At 40.5% G+C, this 20,956-nt stretch overlaps 1 protein-coding gene across 1 annotated transcript in view; it reads left to right on the forward strand.

The window, feature by feature from the left end:
- The window catches only part of SKAP2 (src kinase associated phosphoprotein 2), a 317,931-nt gene extending 298,404 nt beyond the window's left edge, over positions 1-19,527 (forward strand). Inside the window, exons 12-13 of the mRNA XM_040433605.1 lie at positions 18,887-18,988; positions 19,339-19,527. Of these exons, the coding sequence (XP_040289539.1) occupies positions 18,887-18,979 (93 nt within the window). The 3' untranslated portion in view covers positions 18,980-18,988; positions 19,339-19,527. The remainder of the gene's footprint in view (positions 1-18,886; positions 18,989-19,338) is intronic.
- Positions 19,528-20,956: the final 1,429 nt, after the last annotated feature.

Genomic DNA, 20,956 nt, shown 5'->3' on the forward strand with positions numbered 1-20,956 from the left:
CTGTATTATGAGACTATCTGGATCCCCAAGTAATGTTTCCCTGCACTTGTAAATCACTTTTTTTCACAATGAGGATTTTCCTATGACTCTTCCTAGCATCTGCACACATCTCTCCATGCGTGTGAAATGATTCCTCTCACTATCCTTTCCCTGCACTAGTAAATCACTTCTTTCCTTTTTTTTTAACAATTAGTTTTTCTTTCACTCTCCCTAGCGCCTGCATACACGTCTGTCCCTGAACAAAGTACGATAGTGAATGGCAGACTCTAAGATGGCTGCCGTAGTTATGGGGCTGTGACATCACCCGGCTGATTGGCTGCATGCATCGCATTATGGGTCATCCTGCCTTCCCAGAGTTCCTTGTTCCATGTCCTCACACGTGTAGCTGCCATTATAGCCGCCATTGTAGACGGCTAGCCGGCTTGTTAGGAAAAATTGCGATTCGTTACCATGAAGCGTGAGGAAATTTGCATTTGTTCAGAATCAAATTTTTCCTTAAATTCGGAACGAATTCGACTTCGTCAGCTTCGATTCGCTCGTCTCTAATTGCAGCCTTAAGTTCAATGTTTTGTTAATCTGAATTTTATGTGATGGATCAGAACACAATAGTCTAAGTTGGTGAAGTGAAATGAGAAAAATATATAAATAAAAACTATTGTTTAGAAATAGAAAACAGAAAATTGTCATGTGCGTATGTAATCACCCCCTTTGTTAGGAAGCCCATAAAAAGCTCTGGTGCAACCATTTACCTTCAGAAGTCACATAATTAGTGAAATGATGTCCACCTGTGTGCAATCTAAGTGTCACATGATCTATCATTACATATACACACCTTTTTTGAAAGGCCCCAGAAGCTGCAAAATCTAAGCAAGAGGCATCACTAACCAAACACTGCCATGAAGACCAAGGAACTCTCCAAACAAGTAAGGGACAATGTTGTTGAGAAGTACAAGTCAGGGTTAGGTTATAAAAAAATATCCAAATCTTTGATGATCCCCAGGAGCACCATCAAATCTATCATAACCAAATGGAAAGAACATGGCACAACAGCAAACCTGCCAAGAGACGGCCGCCCACCAAAACTTACGGACTGGGAAAGGAGGGCATTAATCAGAGAGGCAGCACAGAGACCTAAGGTAACCCTGGAAGAGCTGCAGAGTTCCACAGCAGAGACTGGAGTATCTGTACATAGGACGACAATAAGCCATAGGCTCCATAGAGTTGGGCTTTATGGCAGAGTGGCCAGAAGAAAGCCATTACTTTCAGCAAAAAAACAAAAAGGCATGTTGTGAGTTTTTACAAAAAGGCATGTGTGAGACTCCCAAAATGTATAGAGGAAGGTGCTCTGGTCCGATCAGACTAAAATTGAACTTTCAGCCATCAAAGAAAATGCTATGTCTGGCGCAAACCCAACACATCACATCACCTAAAGAACACCATCTCCACAGTGAAACATGGTGGTGGCTGCATCAGCTGTGGGGATGTTTTTCAGCAGCCGGGACTGGGAAACTGGTCAGAGTTGAGGCAAAGATGGATGGTGCTAAATACAGGGATATTCTTGAGCAAAACCTGTACCACTCTGTGCGTGACTTGAGGCTAGGACGGAGGTTCACCTTCCAGCAGGACAAGGACCCCAAACACACTGCTAAAGCAACACTTGAGTGTTTTAAGGGGAAACATGTAAATGTGTTGGAATGGCCTAGTCAAAGCCCAGATCTCAATCCAATAGAAAATCTGTGGTCAGACTTAAAGAGGACCTTTCATCAGACTAGCTCTAATCTAATTATTATCGTACCTTATAGGGCGGCCCCTGCTGATGCCATGGCACTTTATTCTTTTTCTACAGAACCCCCCGTTCATCCGCAATTGGCCCCGTATATTTTGGCACCTTATATTATAATGAGGAGACTTGTATTCTCGGTTATACTAGGCGGAGACTTGTATTTTCCCTGGGAGTGGTTACCTTCTCCCTGGCTGTGAGAGCATCCAATTAGAGCGTCCCGCTCTTAGCCAGGGAGAATGAGCTCAAGGATGTCTATACGCTCAAGTTCTCGTGATTCTCACGAGAACTTGCGCTCATTCTCCCTGGCTAAGAGCGGGGCGCTCTGATTCGATGCACGCAACAAAACTGCCACCTTATCCTGTAGTTTCCAAAATGGGGTCACTTTTATGGAGTTTCTACTCTAGTATGCATCAGGGGGGGCTTCAAATGGGACATGGTGTCAAAAAACCAGTCCAGCAAAATCTGCCTTCCAAAAACAATATGGCGCTCCTTTCCTTGTGCGCCCTGCCGCTTGGCCATACAGCATTTTACGACCACATATGGGGTGTTTCTGTAAACTACAGAATCAGGGCAATAAATATAGAGTTTTGTTTGACTGTTAACCCTTGCTTTGTTAACGGAAAAAATGGATTAAAATGGAAAATTTGGCAAAAAATATCTGTTTTGGCACCGTTTTTATTAAATTTTTTTGACTGTGTTCTATTTGAGAGGTTAGGTCATTCTTACGGACGCGGCAATACCTAATATGTCAACTTTTTCAATTTATTTAGGTTTTACACTATAATATCCTTTTTTAAACAAAAAAATAATAATTTTAGTATCTCCATAGTCTGAGAGTCATTATTTTCTTTGTTTTTAGCCGATTGTCTTAGGTAGGGGCTAATTTTTTGCGGGATGAAAGGACGGTTTTATTGGCACTATTTTGGGGTGCATATTACTTTTTGATCGCTTGCTATTACACTTTTTGCGATGTAAGGTGACAAAAAAATAGCTTTTTTTACACCGTTTTTATTTTATTTTTTTGACTGTGTTCATCTGAGGGGTTAGGTCATGAGTTATTTTTATAGAGCAGATTCTTACAGACGCGGAAATACCTAATATGTCTACTTTTTTCTAAATTTATTTAGGTTTTACACTATAATATCCTTTTTTAAACATAAAAAAAAAACATTTTAGTATCTCCATAGTCTGAGAGTCTAATTTTTTTTTTAGTTTTTAGCCGATTGTCTTAGGTTGGGGCTCATTTTGGGATGAGAGGACGGTTTTATTGGCATGATTTCGGGGTGCATATGACTTTTTGATCACTTGCTATCACACTTTTTGTGATGTAAGGTGACAAAAAAATGGCTTTTTTTATTTATTTTTTATTTTTTATTGTGTTCATCTGTGGGGTTAGGTCATGTGGTATTTTTATAGTTCAGGTTCTTATGGAGCCAGCAGTATGTAATATGTATTCTTTTTTTAAATTATTTTAGTTCTACAAAATAATATAATTTTTGAAAAAATATTATTTTCTTTTAGTGTCTCCAAAGTCTGTGAGCCATAGTTTTTAATTTTTTATTTTTCTGGGCGATTGTCTGTGGCCAAGTAGAAATAAAATTGGGGAAGGGGATTATACATTTAGTACTCCATGGAAGTGTGGTACTCCCTGAAGCAACCGTCAATGCAGAGGCCCGGATGATCGGGGCACGTGTCACACTGAGTGGTAGTGTCCTTCCGTATCCCCCTCCTGTGACACACTCTGCACTTTTTTTGGGACCGTCCCTCCAAGGTACTCCGGCCTGCTCTTTCCCGGTCAGAAAAGATCAGGTCCTTGAGGACTGCCTCATAGAACTGCAAGAATTTCCCTGTGTTGCCAGCACTCCGGGACAGCACAAAAGAGTTGTACAAGGCAACCTGTACCAAGTAGACCACAACTTTTTTGTACCATGCCTGGGTTTTGTGCATGGCGTTATATGGCTTGAGGACTTGTTCAGAGAGATCAACTCCTCCCATATACCGATTGTAGTCCACGATACAATCGGGCTTGAGGACCGTTGCCGTGGTACCTCGCACAGGGACAGGGGTGATGCCGTTACCGTGAATTGTGGACAGTACAAGGACATCCCTCTTGTCCTTATATCTGACAAGCAACAGGTTTCCACTGGTAAGGGCACGGGTCTCACCCCTGGGGATAGGTACCTGGAGGGGGTTGGTAGGGAGGCCGCATAGATTTTTACGCACGGTCACACAAACGGACGTGGATCTGGCGGCGAGGGACTGGAACAAGGGGATACTAGTATAAAAGTTATCCACTTACAGGTGATAACCTTTTTCAAGCAGTGGGTGCATAAGGTCCCACACAAGTTTCCCGCTAACACCCAGAGTGGGGGGACATTCTGGGGGTTGAATACGGGAATCTCGCCCCTCGTACACATGAAACTTGTAAGTGCACCCTGAGGTATACTCTCACAAAGTTTCTACAGCTTCATGCCATACCTCGCCCGCTTAGAGGGAACATACTGGCGGAAAATGAGTCTCCCCTTGAAAGCAATGAGAGACTCATCAATAGCGACCTCCCTTCCAGGTACATAGGCCTCCAAAAATTTGGCCCTGAAGTGATGATGATTTTATACAGACAGTCATAGGCAGGATCACCTCGGGGGGAAGGGGGGGGTGGACATGCTGCATTATCTGCATAATGCAGGCATTTCCTAATGGCCTCAAAACGGGAACGTGTCATGGCCATACAGTAGAGTGGGGTCTGGTAGAGGACATCCCCACTCAAGTACGGCCTGACACTGGGTTTTTTGACTAGGCCCATGTGCAGCTTGAGGCCCCAAAACATCCTCATCTCGGCTGCACTGACCGGAGTCCAGCCACCGGACCTAGCCAAAAAGGAGCCCGGGTGTTGAGCAATTAACTGTTGGGCGAACAAGTTCGTTTGCTCCACCATCAGATTCACAAAGTGGTCACTGAAAAAAAAACTAAAAAAGTCATATTCAGTGAAGCCCACTGTGGGAATCTGGATTCCTGGTTGGCCAACAAAGTCAGGAATCACAGGCTCAAAATCCTCTGGGGTACACCAGACAAGTTCACTGGTAGGGGGCTTAGGTGGACTTATCTGGTGGGCCAGAAAACTAGTACGAGCCCCAGGGCTGCTCATACTAGTGTGGGCCACAGGGTCCCTGGCACGGGGGCCCCATGGCTCCGCCTGGCGGTGTCTCCACCGCCTTGGGGGCTCATCATTTTCCCTAGATGATGAGGAGGACACGGATGACAAGAGAAAAGTGGGGTCATCCTCGTCCTCACTGGGGCTCTCTGAGTCGGAGACAAGCAGGGCGTATGCCTCCTCGGCCGAGAACATCCGGCAGACCATAGTGGAGTGTGTGTGTGCGTGTGTGTGTGTCTGTGTGTAAAACTTTATTTAGTGTGTGTTTGTGTGGGGGGACGGGTGTTCACGTTCACTTATACCCTACTCTAACCCACTCTAAACCTAACATAAAAAATAAATAAAACTAAAAAAAAAAAAAATGAAAGCCCCAAAAATGGAAATAAATAAATAAAAAACGATTCAAACTCACTGATCAGCGGTCCGAAGCTGATCAGTGGTGGGATGGGCGATGCGCTAACAGTGGCCGGACGCTAAGAGTGCCGGCCACAGTCAGTGCACGCACACACAAAAAAGCGCTTGCGCCCCAAAAATGTGTGTGGGGGCAGGGGGGCAAGCTGCAGCACCCCTAGGGGGTCTAGGGTCGTACAGCTGAGTGTGCTGTGGACCCCAGACACCCGATCAGGGTGAAGCACAAAAAAATTCATTTTTTCCCCCCTAAACTATCCCTCAGTCTCCCTGCCTAATCTAACCTTTCCCTAAACCTGTCCCTAATAACGTTTGAGTGCCAGATGGCACTATAGTGGCTCACGTGGGGGTGCTGGGCTCAGAGGTGGACGGACGGGCTCCTCACTCCTGGCTCCACGGAAGCAGTGTGGCGGAGGAGAGCAGAGCTGGGGGAAGTTAACCCCCGCCTGCCCGTCCAGCCAATAGGATGCGATCCTGAGAGGTGATGTCACCGCCACCTCTCAGGATCTAAGGATGATGATTGGTGTTGTATTATCACACCACCGATCACCATCCTATTCCGGGTTATCGGGTCACCGGAGACACAAATGACCCGGAAGTGCAGTAAACAGCAGGTGTGAATTGACCTGCGGTTTGCTGCGATCGCCGATACAGGGGGTCACAGGACCCCCCTCGTAATTCTCACAGAGTGCCTGCTGAATGATTTCAGCAGGCACTCTGTTCCGATCAGCGCCCGCCACGCGGCGGTGATTGGAATTACACAGGGCGTACATGTACGCCCTGTGTCCTTAAGGACTCGGACATCAGGGCGTACCTGTACTCCCTGTGTCCGTAAGAGGTTAAAGATTGCTGTTCACAAGCGCAAACCATCCAACTTGAAGGAGCTGGAGCAGTTTTGCAAGGAGGAATGGGCAAAAATCCCAGTGGTAAGATGTGGCAAGCTCATAGAGACGTATCCAAAGCGACTTGGAGCTGTGATTACCGCAAAAGGTGGCTCTACAAAGTATTGACTTTAGGGGGGTGAATAGTTATGCACATTGACTTTTTCTGTTATTTTGTCCTATTTGTTGTTTGCTTCACAATAAATAAATAAAAAAACATCTTCAAAGTTGTGGGCATGTTCTGTAAATTAAATGATGCAAATCCTCAAACAGTCCATGTTAATTACAGGTTGTGAGGGGTGAATACTTTTGCAAGGCACTGTACATGTGCGCTTGGCAGCTGAAGGCATCTGTGTTGGTCCCATGTTCATATGTGCCCGCATTGCTGAGAAAAATGATGTTTTAATATATGCAAATGAGCCTCTAGGAGCAACGGGGGCGTTGCTGTTACACCTAGAGGTCCTCTGCACTTTGGTTGACAGGGCCAGGCAGTTGAAACATGATCACACCTGGTCCTTTAAATCAAAGTGCAGAAGGTGTGGCAGTTGCAGAGAAAGCAGAGCCTCTAGGTGTAACAGCAATGTCCCCTTTGCTCCTAGAGGCTCTTTGCATGTATTAAAAAACATTTCTCAGCAATGCAGGCACATATGAACATTCAGCTGCCAAGTGCACATGCAACAGGTCAGCCAGTTTCATAGGTACAAATCTGCTGACAGATGCATTTTAAAGAGAAAATCTGATTTAATGGTTAAACATTTTCTATATGGACAGCGCTTTCTCTTTCACTTTTAAGTAAACAGGCGGATGAATTTGTATAGGCCCCAAAAAGAGCACAATACAAACCTTCTGTGTAATATTTAGTTTACGAAAGCCCATATGGGAGCACCTTGTCCTTTCTATTAGGTTCTACACCATCTAGTGGCAAGAATGAGGAAGTGCGCTTTTGCATTTGAAGTAGGCTAAAGTTCTCATCAAGTGTCAGCCATGTGCAGAAATGAATCATGACAAAACCATGTTGTTGATAAGTTGTTACAAGCAATTATAGCGCGCTTAAGGTTGAATGCATCAGTTACATTTCTGACAGAGCACATGATGCTTTTCTATTGAGTACAACATACAGTGCAGAAGGGAATAGCCTGGCAAAGACTACGTGCTATTGATAAATGAGTCTCTAAGTCATACGAAGAATATGCTAGGGAATGGCCACTTGAAACCCCTTCAATTTTTGCCAATACATTATTTGGACGTAACCACAGTAGTTGTCACGGTATCCTTGCAACAAAAAAAAAAAACGCCAATACTGATAAGGAATGTATTCGGTGTATATTACGTCTTCATAATTCATCCAGACATTGTTTATAGAGAAATGTAACATATATAATCGGTACATTAAGTTGGCCAAATTATTTTTAACTTAATAAAAACATTTTGTCAGCAGCTGCGGCTCTTGTAAACTTCGAGGACGTTTTTATTAAAGGAGAGGCCGGCCATTCATATGGTATTTATTTAACAAATCCAAATCAGGCTATTTGTAATATTCAGCCCTATAAGGGCGCATTCATTTTCAAAAGTTGTCCTAGGCTGTATGTTTTTCTTAAAAAATGCTCAAGTATGTGTGTCCTTCTGATTTCACATGATACAATTACTAGCTTACACGAGTGCATTTAAGCCTCTGGCACAGCAACCGTTACTATCTATCCCTCAGAGCTTTTGGACATTTGGGCAGATTTTAACCTCTGCCCCTTGACTGTTATAAATCTGTATGCTGTTACCCTTAAAAGGAGTATTAGGCTCCAGTTTTGCTCTTGACTTTGCACCCACGGACTCCAGTCTGGTGGCCTAACACAGTTCTGATAAGGTGGCAGCAGACTGTTCAGGCAGAAGTAGTACCATAGCTCATTGCCAGTTCTACTTAGTTTTGCTATTTTGTACTGGATAAATGAGCAACGTTATACAAAAAAATGTAAAAAGTGAACAAAACAATACACTGCGTGCAGAATTATTAGGCAAATGAATATTTTGACCACATCATCCTCTTTATGCATGTTGTCTTACTCCAAGCTGTATAGGCTCGAAAGCCTACTACCAATTAAGCATATTAGGTGATGTGCATCTCTGTAATGAGAAGGGGTGTGGTCTAATGACATCAACACCCTATATCAGGTGTGCATAATTATTAGGCAACTTCCTTTCCTTTGGCAAAATGGGTCAAAAGAAGGACTTGACAGGCTCAGAAAAGTCAAAAATAGTGAGATATCTTGCAGAGGGATGCAGCACTCTTAAAATTGCAAAGCTTCTGAAGCGTGATCATCGAACAATCAATCGTTTCATTCAAAATAGTCAACAGGGTCGCAAGAAGCGTGTGGAAAAACCAAGGCGCAAAATAACTGCCCATGAACTGAGAAAAGTCAAGCGTGCAGCTGCCAAGATGCCACTTGCCACCAGTTTGGCCATATTTCAGAGCTGCAACATCACTGGAGTGCCCAAAAGCACAAGGTGTGCAATACTCAGAGACATGGCCAAGGTAAGAAAGGCTGAAAGACGACCACCACTGAACAAGACACACAAGCTGAAACGTCAAGACTAGGCCAAGAAATATCTCAAGACTGATTTTTCTAAGGTTTTATAGACTGATGAAATGAGAGTGAGTCTTGATGGGCCAGATGGATGGGCCCGTGGCTGGATTGGTAAAGGGCAGAGAGCTCCAGTCCGACTCAGAAGCCAGCCAGGTGGAGTACTGGTTTGGGCTGGTATCATCAAAGATGAGCTTGTGGGGCCTTTTCGGGTTGAGGATGGAGTCAAGCTCAACTCCCAGTCCTACTGCCAGTTTCTGGAAGACACCTTCTTCAAGCAGTGGTACAGGAAGAAGTCTGCATCCTTCAAGAAAAACATGATTTTCATGCAGGACAATGCTCCATCACACGCGTCCAAGTACTCCACAGCGTGGCTGGCAAGAAAGGGTATAAAAGAAGAAAATCTAATGACATGGCCTCCTTGTTCACCTGATCTGAACCCCATTGAGAACCTGTGGTCCATCATCAAATGTGAGATTTACAAGGAGGGAAAACAGTACACCTCTCTGAACAGTGTCTGGGAGGCTGTGGTTGCTGCTGCACACAATGTTGATGGTGAACAGATCAAAACACTGACAGAATCCATGGATGGCAGGCTTTTGAGTGTCCTTGCAAAGAAAGGTGGCTATATTGGTCACTGATTTGTTTTTGTTTTGTTTTTGAATGTCAGAAATGTATATTTGTGAATGTTGAGATGTTATATTGGTTTCACTGGTAAAAATAAATAATTGAAATGGGTATATATTTGTTTTTTGTTAAGTTGCCTAATAATTATACACAGTAATAGTCACCTGCACACACAGATATCCCCCTAAAATAGCTAAAACTAAAAACTACTTCCAAAAATATTCAGCTTTGATATTAATGAGTTTTTTGGGTTCATTGAGAACATGGTTGTTGTTCAATAATAAAATGAATCCTCAAAAATACAACTTGCCTAATAATTCTGCACTCCCTGTAATTGATACCGTTGATAGACAATACATTAATAAGCATAAAGACTAGCTGTGGTTGTATCCATCAGCTGACACTTTGATGAATGGGTTGGACCATGATCAGCATGTATCACCTATCCACAGGATAGGAGAGATACGTATGATTGTTGGGACTTCACCCATCAGGCAAATGGGAGTCCCCACCAATCAGGAGAATGGGTAGTCCCTGAATGAAGTGTTAGTGCGCATGTGTGACCACCATTACAGTCACTTCTATGGGACTGACAGCCAGTCATGAATGGACACTACAACTACATTCACAGTGGACTTGAGGATGCAATTCTTGTGATTGGTGGGGGACCCAGCGGTTGGATCCAAAGCAATTCTACAGTATCTGAGGAAAGGTATTTAGGGGTCATTATTTCAGAAGACTTAAAGGTAGGCAGACAATGTCATAGAGCAGCAGGAAATGCTAGCAGAATGCTTGGGTGTATAGGGAGAGGCATTACCAGTAGAAGAGGGAGGTGCTCATGCTGCTCTACAGAGCACTAGTGAGACCTCATTTGGAGTATTGTGCGCAGTACTGGAGACCATATCTCCAGACGGATATTGATACTTTGGAGAGAGTTCAGAGAAGAGCTACTAAACTAGTACATGGATTGCAGGATAAAACTTACCAGGAAAGATTAAAGGACCTTAATATGTATAGCTTGGAAGAAAGACCAGACAGAGGGGATATGATAGAAACTTTTATATACATAAAGGGAATCAACAAGGTAAAAGAGGAGAGAATATTTAAAAGAAGAAAAACTGCTACAAGAGGACATCGTTTTAAATTAGAAAGGCAAAGGTTTAAAAGTAATATCAGGAAGTATTACTTTACTGAGAGAGTAGTGGATGCATGGAATAGCCTTCCTGCAGAAGTGGTAGCTGCAAATACAGTGGAGGAGTTTAAGCATGCATGGGATAGGCATAAGGCCATTCTTCATATAAGATAGAGCCAGGGGCTATTCATAGTATTCAGTATATTGGGCAGACTAGATGGCACAAATGGTTCTTATCTGCCGACACATTCTATGTTTCTATGTTAATCCCCTATCCTTTTAAGAGATCCTTTAAAGAAGTTGTCTCACAAAAGTATGGTCCAGCAGGTCTCCCCACTTCTTGTGGTCACTAGAAAGGAAATTTAGCATTACACGACAAGCATTCAAATTAATGGTTGGCCGCATAATGCATTGGCGGACCTGGTCCACTAGAACCTCTAATCAGACAGTCTGACTCAGAGGGAGATGTGTAATTCATTTTTACGTTTATTAGAGAAAGATTAAAGGGGTTGTCTTTATGAAACAACCCATTTAAAAAATTGTTTGAGTACTGTCAAACATCCCTGCTTCTTTTCTTCTCCTGCTCTATCTCTGAGACTCTAAGACTGGCTGTTATGAATAATATTTGACATGTCATGGTGCACAGATCCACAGAGAGTCTAGGAGTCTATATACTGTATTAATTCAGCATTACAACAGTGTGATATGTTTCTACATATTTTTTAAATGTCTTGGTTACATTTCTCATGTTGATCTGCAGCTGAATACCACTGGTCCAACTTTTCCTGCCCGACCAGTACATAAACCTGCATTTGTGATCTGTTCACATGGTGCAGTACTGCATGGTGGCTGTTGTTGATGCCAAGTGAGCTTAGCCTGGCTGCAGGAGGCTTCCGGACTGCGGCTCTCTCCCCTGCGTTTTCTGTGTTATGGTGGCAGTCATGGTTGCCATACAGTGCTGCATCCGATAGCCTAGGGATCCACTTGAAAGAGATCATCATATAGTGGCCAAGTGGGCTTACACAGTTTGATCAGAAGATAGATCATATATGATGTGTGGTCTGTGTTTACTGTTTTGGTGTCCTACATTTTCAGCCTGACAAAAACATAAACCTTTCTTTTATACAAATAACTGGGACATATATAGTAACATTCTGACTGCTTTGGCTCCATAGGTCATCAATATCATATCAGTGGTGGTCCGGCTCCCAGTCCCCTCCACTGATCAGCGGGTTGAAGGAGCCAGCTCTCTTCTATTCAAGTGAATGGGAGAGAGCTGCAGTACCATTCATGGCCACTAACCATGTACGGGACTGGGACTGTTCTAGTGCCTGTTCCAGAGCACCGCGGGTCCCCCTGTTGGGCTCCAGCACCCAGTGAATTGACTGGTTGGAGTTGAGTAAGTTTGAAAATGCATTGCATTATTTCTCTCACACAAATCCTGAGTTAAAATCTGTATTACAGTCGAGGGATTCATTAACACATTTTCTGAACTCTCCAAGCATTCCACGCTGTCTCAGTGTCTGCACATTGTATGAACAATTACAGTACATTTAGGTGCTCTGGTTTCCTCCCACACCCTAAAAACATACTGATAGGTTAATTGGCTTCCTGCTTCATTAGAGAGAATAACTTATGTGATATCTCTGTACAGCGGTGAAGAATATGTTGGTGCTATATAAGCGATGGAAAAACTTTTTTTAAGGGCATCTCTCAGCAGATTTGTACCTATGACACTGGCTGACCTGTTACATGTGCACTTGGCAGCTGAAGACATTTGTGTTGGTCCCATGTTCATATGTGACCGCATTGCTGAGAAAAATGATGTTTTACAATATGCAAAAGAGCTTCTAGGTGCAGCGGGGGCATTGCTGTTACACCTAGAGACTCTGCTCTCTCTGCAATTGCTGCACCCTCTGCAGTTTGCTTGACAGAAACAGGCTTTATGATGTTTTCTTTGCCTAGCCCTGTCAATTAAAGTGGAGAAGGAGCAGTAGCTGAAGAGAGCCATGCAGGTACATATGAATATGGGACCAACACACATGCCTTTAGCTGCCAAGTGCCCATGCAACAGGTCAGCTAGTTTTAAAGGTACAAATATGCTGACAGGTGCCCTTTAATTGTTCCTTCCTTCTTTATTGTGGCCTAAACGGTACTCAATAAGTTGTAGCAAGGCAGTCCTACTGCAATCGCTGAATAACTGATTGAGCTGCTGGTTCTTATCAGACCCAGATCAGCTCTGCAGTGCATGTCAAGAGGCTGCATTCCCACTGTAAGTTGGACTACCATAATGCCACCCAAAAGTTTTGTATGACACAAGGCGTAAGCAAAGAAAAAAAAAAAAAAAGATAAAACTAAATAATTAATAAACAAAAAAATCCCACGACTAGCCCACAATGCAGTTCTAGCCCTGCCCTGGTGACTGTAAACAATATATCCCCTATACAAAAATTACTGTAATAGAAAGAAGGCACACTTTTACTAAGGAAGTATTTTAGTTGCATTTTGTGCTGCTAAAAAATTAAAATGTGAAAAGCAGAACTTATAAAAAAAATAAGAACAAACATTATTGAAATAACCAAAAAGAAAAATAAGTATGGTTTTGGAAGCCACATGTACAGAAAAAAAAACCGATGTGTCTGGTCAGGATGGGGGGTGACCTAGCTAACTACTGTGAAGTCATTTCACTGTATAGCGTATACTCACAATACAACTAATTCTCCTTAATTTTACAGGAAAATTTAATTTTGTTGCAGTCTATTATACTGGATTAAACTTTTCACTCTCACTCTTTGAAGTTTATTTAAATAAAACTTTACAGACCACAAACCATTTCAGGGATGTCTTCTGCTTGGACTAAATTCTTCAAGCCTTCTAGCTTGGACTGAATTTTGAATCTTCCCCTTTCCTGCCCCCTAGTGGCGATTTTGATACTGTCTTTCTAAGCCTCGTCCTGTACGACTGTAGTGAGAGTGGATGTGATATCACAGACCTGCCATAAATTAGCTTTTGTGGTTTTTAGGAAATGCGTGATGTGAAATGTTCATGCTTAGCAGAAGTGAGCTATCTATATTTAAGAGCATAAAAAGTGGGGGGCTCAATCACTTGCGCTGTGCATCCTGGGTATTCTCAGTACAGAGCAGCCAGATGTTACACTGCATGCCATAAAATTAGGATCACATGTCTTCCTACAATTTATAGGCGAGCATTCTTAAGCTCTGCTTTCTAAGATGTAACCAATGTGTGCTAGTCAGCTTCAGGCTATGTGTCTAAGCTGTGTAAATCATAAGCGCAGAGGAATGATGACATTTCTGAAATTCTAGCACACCTGCACTTAACCAAGCAGTCTTCCTTTCTTCTGTGCAACAATTAAAAAACATTTTTCTAACACTGAAAAGAATAGTTGTAAATATTCTGATATAATAAAATAATTAGGATTTTGTTGATTATTATATTCTATCTATCCACCTATTAGCGTTGAGAGAAGCGAAGTATCTGAAGCAGAATTCAGTCCAAAATTTAGGAAAACTTTGACTCTAAAGGAATCCGAATTTCCTTGCGCTTTGTGTTAACAAATTCGTTTTCCTAAAATAGTGGCTGCACGTGTTAGAAAGTGTAGAAGAGACAAGCCCAGGAACGCAATATCACCCATAATGCTGTGCAGCCAGGCAATCCGCAGGTAGCCATCCCCCTGTGATATCACAGCTAGGCAGAGCACATAAAACCCTGATCCCGCGCAGTTGCCACTATTTTCCTGTGAGCTGAGCATAAGGAGAGACGTGACAAGACAATCATGAACTAGGGACAGTGTTGATGCAACCTGTCAACAGAAAGTATTTGACAATATTGGAGATGGAGAGTGCAGGGAGACTGCAGGGTGAGTGCAGGGAGACTGCAGGGTGAGTGCAGGGAGAGTGGAGGGAGAGCGTGGGAGCCTGCTGAACTACAGACTCTGGTACAATTTATTGCTGTGTCCATAACTGTGCATTACACCAAGAGTCATAGCTAATCCATTCTGTTAGCTGTAGAGTTACTGCGCCATCAGTATTACAGGCAGGTCTAATTTATCGCCATGTACATACGTGTGCAGTGCACCAATATTCATAGTCAATCCGTTTTGTTAGTTGTAGAGTTACTGTGCATAAGTATTACAGGCCAACGTTACTTATAGTCAGAATGGCCTGGGTATACCTGATTTATAGTGATTTGTGACAAATTAATTCGTAATGAATCAAATTTCTTGTCGAACCTCGGCGAAACAGTGAATGAAATTTTGCAAAACTTCGCTCTACTATCTATCTATCTATGTTTACTATCTGCAAAATGAAGAGAATATTAAATGTTAAACTAATAAAACTAGAACGTACATTATGAATTATAAAAGACAACCGCTGCAGAACCTCTTTGATTACTGTTGAATACACAAAGTTGGCCCTAAGAGGAATGTGAGGCTAGGCTGAGTCTGAAGTAGAAGAGAAAAAGTCTATTGGACAGGAGCGATAGATAGATAGATAGATAGATAGATAGATAGATAGATAGTTCTTAAATAGATTAGATAGATAGATGATATATATATAAAGATAGATGCGAGATAGAAAGGTAAATGAGAGATAGATAGATAGATAGAGAAAGAGAAAGAGACAGAAATAGATATAGATAAACAGACAGATATACATATAGAAAAAACATTATTTTTCTTATTTATTTTCATAGTCTCTATTGTTATTTATGAATTCTAATATAAATTATTTTAAATAATGACATTCTTTAAAACTGCATTTCTTCCAAATGATACACTTGAAATAAAAAAGTTGGCTAGGCACTTGTAGCCTTGATGCACCGTTTCAAACATTACATCAATTATTTACACCAAAAAATGCCGTAACTATAAAATGCTAGACTTGTTGTAGTCACTTTTCCTACCAATGTTTAAGTAGAAACAAACGCGAAGTAAAAAACACAGAACATATTACAAACACACAGTTTACAATTTCTAGTGGCCTTACTACAACAGTGTTGCACCAATGTCTGTTAACCCTTTAATGCTGCCTTATTCTCATCAACCCATGAATGAAATCAATATATACATCTGGCTAATGCATTGTATTGTATCACATTCTAAAGTCCATGCAACAAATGTAATGTGGAGGTATTTCTATGTTCCGTTTAATTATATATTTTATATCTATATATTTTTATGTTTCACTTATTTATTACGCTATTGTGAAAATGGTGAGTTGTAATGCTAAATATGTAATGTCACAAAGCTCATGGTATCAAAAAGAAAAGTCGTACTATTGCGTGTTTATATGTTGTGATGCGTCTGTTATTTTTATAATCATATTTTTTGTATTCAATGTAAATTTGAATGGCATGGTGTGATAACCGTGTTATGGGCGACAGTTAAGGGCCTATTAGATGGAACAATTATAGTTTGAAGGTTTGTATAATCTTTAAAATTTGAGAAATTATTGTTGCATGTAATAGTGTGCAGCAATCAAAAGATGGCCAAAAAATTGTTCATTTTCTGTGGATCAGACAAATTTGCCTGACCGAAAGATTACTGTTAGTCGCCACCAGATCCGCCCATCTAATCAGAAATCTGCCAGTCGCTATAACGAGCAAACAGCGGAAAATATTTAGAGATTATTGTTTTGTGGAATTGAATGTCTTGAACATAAATAACTCGGTAAATTGTCGCTTGCTGCTCGTTAATGAAAGCATATATGCCCGTCTAATAGGACCCTAAGGCTGGGTACACATATATCAGTTTTGTCCGGCCGGCTTTTTTTTTTTGCGGAGCCAGACACAATTGATATATGTGTATGTACACATTAGTGCCGGACAGAAAAACATAGCATGCAGAGTGCTAATTGACATCCAGCCTCCCAACTGATGCACCAGATGAATATGGAAGGACCCACTGAAAACCATGAAATCAGTTCTTCCTACAGTTTCCCTCCGGCGTTTAGTGCACGACACTCGAGGGAAACTGGGCCGGATCACCAGATGTATGTGAAGAAGCCTGTACAAAAAACACTGCAATTCTGTTGTACAATGTGCCGAAATAATCGAGTAGATGTAGTGCGGCGACAAACCTAGCGTACCAATACCATTTTGATACATTTTGTGCAATTTGCGCCATTTTCACCGACCCTTGACTGTATGCACCCTATAATACTACTCATGGATCTCGCCTAAAATGTACTAGGCTTGCAGAAAATACAAATCTCTTGAGAGCTAATAAAATATTGCTTCAGTTGCAGATTCATGCTTTTATATTATGGGACTTCAAACAATCCCCTAATATACTTGCATTAATTAGAGTCACTCCCTTTAGGAGAGCTTCCTGAACACAGATGTATCCTGTAGGTAGTATATAGTCCTCCCAGTGTCCTGCTCAGCAGAGACAACCCATTCTGGGACAACCTGCATGTGCTGTTCAGCAGCTACAATACAAGTTTCTACAAATGACTGCCAGTAAATATGTATTGGCATCAGACAAATAGCAATCTTATTTCCTATTTCTCTAGACATAATAGGAAGGAATTCAAATGGTTTCTTATGTTAGACTAACATTCAACATTTGTGGTGCTGAGAGTCTCCATGATAAGTGTACGCCGTGTGTAAGTAATCAGTGATACTACATATGAACAGTATAGAGCTAAATCATAATTATCATGTAATATTCCAGTATAAATTTACAAAATAGAATACAAAGTACACATATGATTGTGTGAACTGCCAAATGGTAAACCTAGTCCCCAGCTGCCAATGATTAGATAGTAACAAGCAGGTCACTGGAAATGAATTTAGGCAAAGAAAAGTTAAATCCACTTCCTACAGAGCATTCTACACACTGCATACATGGGCTGACCCCAGTGCTTATATGTGCCCATGGGCCACACAGAAGGAGCTGGCACTAGCAGGCCTAAACTTTGAAACCTCAAATTAGTCATCAAACTTTTTCTAAATACCACGTTTAATAACTGGAGATCCCAAGCAACCCATCTAGTGAAATATCACACTGAATAACAGATGACGTGCAAAGAGCACATCTGTAATCCATGCTCGAGAGGGCATAGATTACAGGTAGCAATATGATTAGCAAATGCAAAGGGATTGTACTGATGAGAGAAGGAGAGGATGCAAAAATGTACAGGGAATAGGGCAAAGATATTGTTCACTGGATATTCTGATTTTTTTTAAGTTACCAAGCCTATACATATCATATCTGTGTTGTTCAATTAGACAACGTGTAAGGTTAAAAAATATGCTGTAAGATAGATACACAAAAAGATAGAAACATGCATAATAAATTGGTAGATAGATAGATAGATAGATAGATATGAGAGATAGATAGATAGATAGATAGATAGATAGATAGATAGATAGATAGATAGATAGATAGATATGAGATAGATAGATAGATAGATAGATAGATAGATAATTAGATAGAAAGATAGACAGATATGAGATAGATAGATAGATAGATAGATAGATAGATAGATAGATAGATAGGAGATAGATAGATAGATAGATAGATAGATAGATAGATAGATAGATAGGAGATAGATAGATAGATAGATAGATAAATATTGGTTAGATATTAGATAGATAGATAGATAGATAGATAGATAATTAGATAGAAAGATAGATAGATAATTAGATAGAAAGATAGATAGATAAATACACACAAATAGATAGAAACATACATAGTAGATAGGTAGGTAGATAGAAATAGACATGGATAGATAGATAGATAGATAGATAGATAGATAGATAGATAGATAGATAGATAGATAGATAGACAGACAGGTAGGTAGACATATATTGATACACAGAGCTTATTTATACATTTAAACTGTTATTATTGCATATTATATATTTAACCGTGTTAACGTGTAACATGTGCTATTACTGCATATTTCATATCTCTTTCCATGTGTTATAAATTGGACTGTTTTTATAGTAAACTTTTACATGTAATTGGTCACTTTAAGCCACTTATTGCTGGTTTGTCTCTAGTTTATATAACTTTAATGTGTGTATATATATATATAAGTGCCTGTGTTTTTCATAGTCAGATGGTCAATTGTTTCAAATGATAATTAAAAATAATGATTACATTAATGCTAATAACAGCGACTATACATTTATAGGTTTGCTTTTCTCTACCGGATCTTATCTCAGAGATCTTTCTAACCCGGCTTCTGTAGCTGTGACGAGCAGAGCAAACATAGGGCAAAAACATTTAAAAGTAGCTTTGCATTAAATGATATTACATTTGTGCTAGGCAAAAGGTTAATCCAGCTTATTGTTTCGAATTAGGACTACAATAGATATGGCTGGTGGGTAGGAGAAATGAAGGGATCCATTGGCCTGGTGCCTAAAGCGTACATAATGGAGATGTATGATATTTGAGAGGCCTGGGTAAGTACATTTTAATCCAATCTACCATAATGGCTCATGTGTTCTCCTGTTCTCTGTTTTATAAGCATTTCCTTCCTAAAACCTCTGCAGCACTTATATTAACTTAAGGATTGTGGCGAAAAATAGCTTTTAAGCCTTAATTAATACTGCTCCATTAGTTGTCTGCATGCAACAGAATCCCACATTGCAGCAGGCGCGCTGCGTGCTTATCTCTGCTCACTACTGAATATTGCCTTCAATCAAACATTGTAATTAATTTCTGTCTTAGATACTGTGATATTTATGATAAACCCATGGCGTCTGGTTTGCTTTTCTCATATCATTTTTTTTATATTTTTTTGTTTAACCAGGACTCGTCCTTTATTACAAGCACCGAGAAGATGGCGCAATAGCGGAATATTTCATATGTTATGTGGCGTTATCGTGTTTATGAGCTTTTTACAAATATAGGTTATATGCTTAAACATTGTGGCATGCCGGATATCGCTATTTAATAGTGTGCTACTTCTATTTCTACACACCAAGAAATAAAAAATAAAAAATTTAAACTTGCGATTGATTTTTTTAATATCTAAAATAGCTTATATTTTATTTCAAATGTTTTTGCTTATTTTATGTATTATTTTTCCAGGTTAATAATAATAATAATCAGAATTTTATAAATTCATCCTAAATGTATTGTCAATGGTAACGCAAAGAATGATAGTAATTTAGTATTTGACTGGGGCTGTACCAGGATTAACTTTATACATGGTACATACTGAGGATGTCAATATCAGAGATAATTATCAATGCTGAATTTGGCAAAACACAGTAGATAAGGCTTGTCCATATGAGCTTACAATCTAAGGCCTAGTTCACACGATCGTTTTTTTTTTTTGCGAGTGTACGGGCCGTTTTTTTGTGTTCCGTATACGGAACCATTCATTTTAATGGTTCCGCATTAAAAGCGGAATGTGTTCTGTAAGCATTCCGTTTCTGTATTTTTCAGTTTTTCCGTTCCGTTGATAGATAGAACATGTCCTAATATTGCCCGCAAATCACGTTCCGTGGCTCCATTCAAGTCAACGGGTCGGCAAAAAAAACAGAACACATACGGAAAGGCATCCGTATGTCTTCCGTATCCGTTCCGTTTTTGTGGAACCATCTATTGAAAATGTTATGCCCAGCCTAATTTTTTCTATGTAATTACTGTATGTGGCATACGGAAAAACGGAAAGGAAACGGAAACACAATGGTAAAGAAAAATGGAACAATGGATCCGTAAAAAACGGACCGTAAAAAAACTATAAAAGCCATACGTTCGTGTGAACTAGGCCTAAAGGGAAAGGAGAATAGGAGAGATCATTATAATTAGACACTATAATCTACGATACATTGTTGGATGTACAAGACTAAGAATTTCTGGTTAATTTCTAATCACTTTGTATCCATCATGATCTGTTACTACATGTATCATGTTATATACATGGAGTATTGCATTACAAAAAAAATGGTGGTTGATGCAGCCAGTGACCAGCAGGTGGCAGATTTTTTATAGAAATGCTGAACCAGAATTCTTTAGAACTCCCCCCCTCCCTAATTTATTTTATAGGTGCACATAAGAGAATTTACTCCACAACCAAAAATCTGTTCTTATCCCTTTCTCCCGGTGCCCAGGAGAGGGAGTACTTCACCAACTGATCAGTCCATTACACTGACCTTTGGTTCACTTTTCAGTTGAAATGCTCTTTAATATATGACTCCTGATGCATTTTTCTTTTAACTCTATATATCACACGCTACAGTGTATCTGAATTTCTGCCCCGTTTCTCCATGATAATTCCTTATATTATACAGTAGGAATAAAAGGAGAATTCTTTGTCTTGAATCTTAAATGAATGATGTTGAAATGCCAGCGGTGCGCTGATGTTGTGCGCAGTGCCTTCCTTTCTAAGCGTTCCACCCTGCAAATTTCTAAGGTTCAAA

Source organism: Bufo bufo, chromosome 5 (assembly GCF_905171765.1).
Source record: "Bufo bufo chromosome 5, aBufBuf1.1, whole genome shotgun sequence".
NCBI lineage: Eukaryota > Metazoa > Chordata > Amphibia > Anura > Bufonidae > Bufo > Bufo bufo.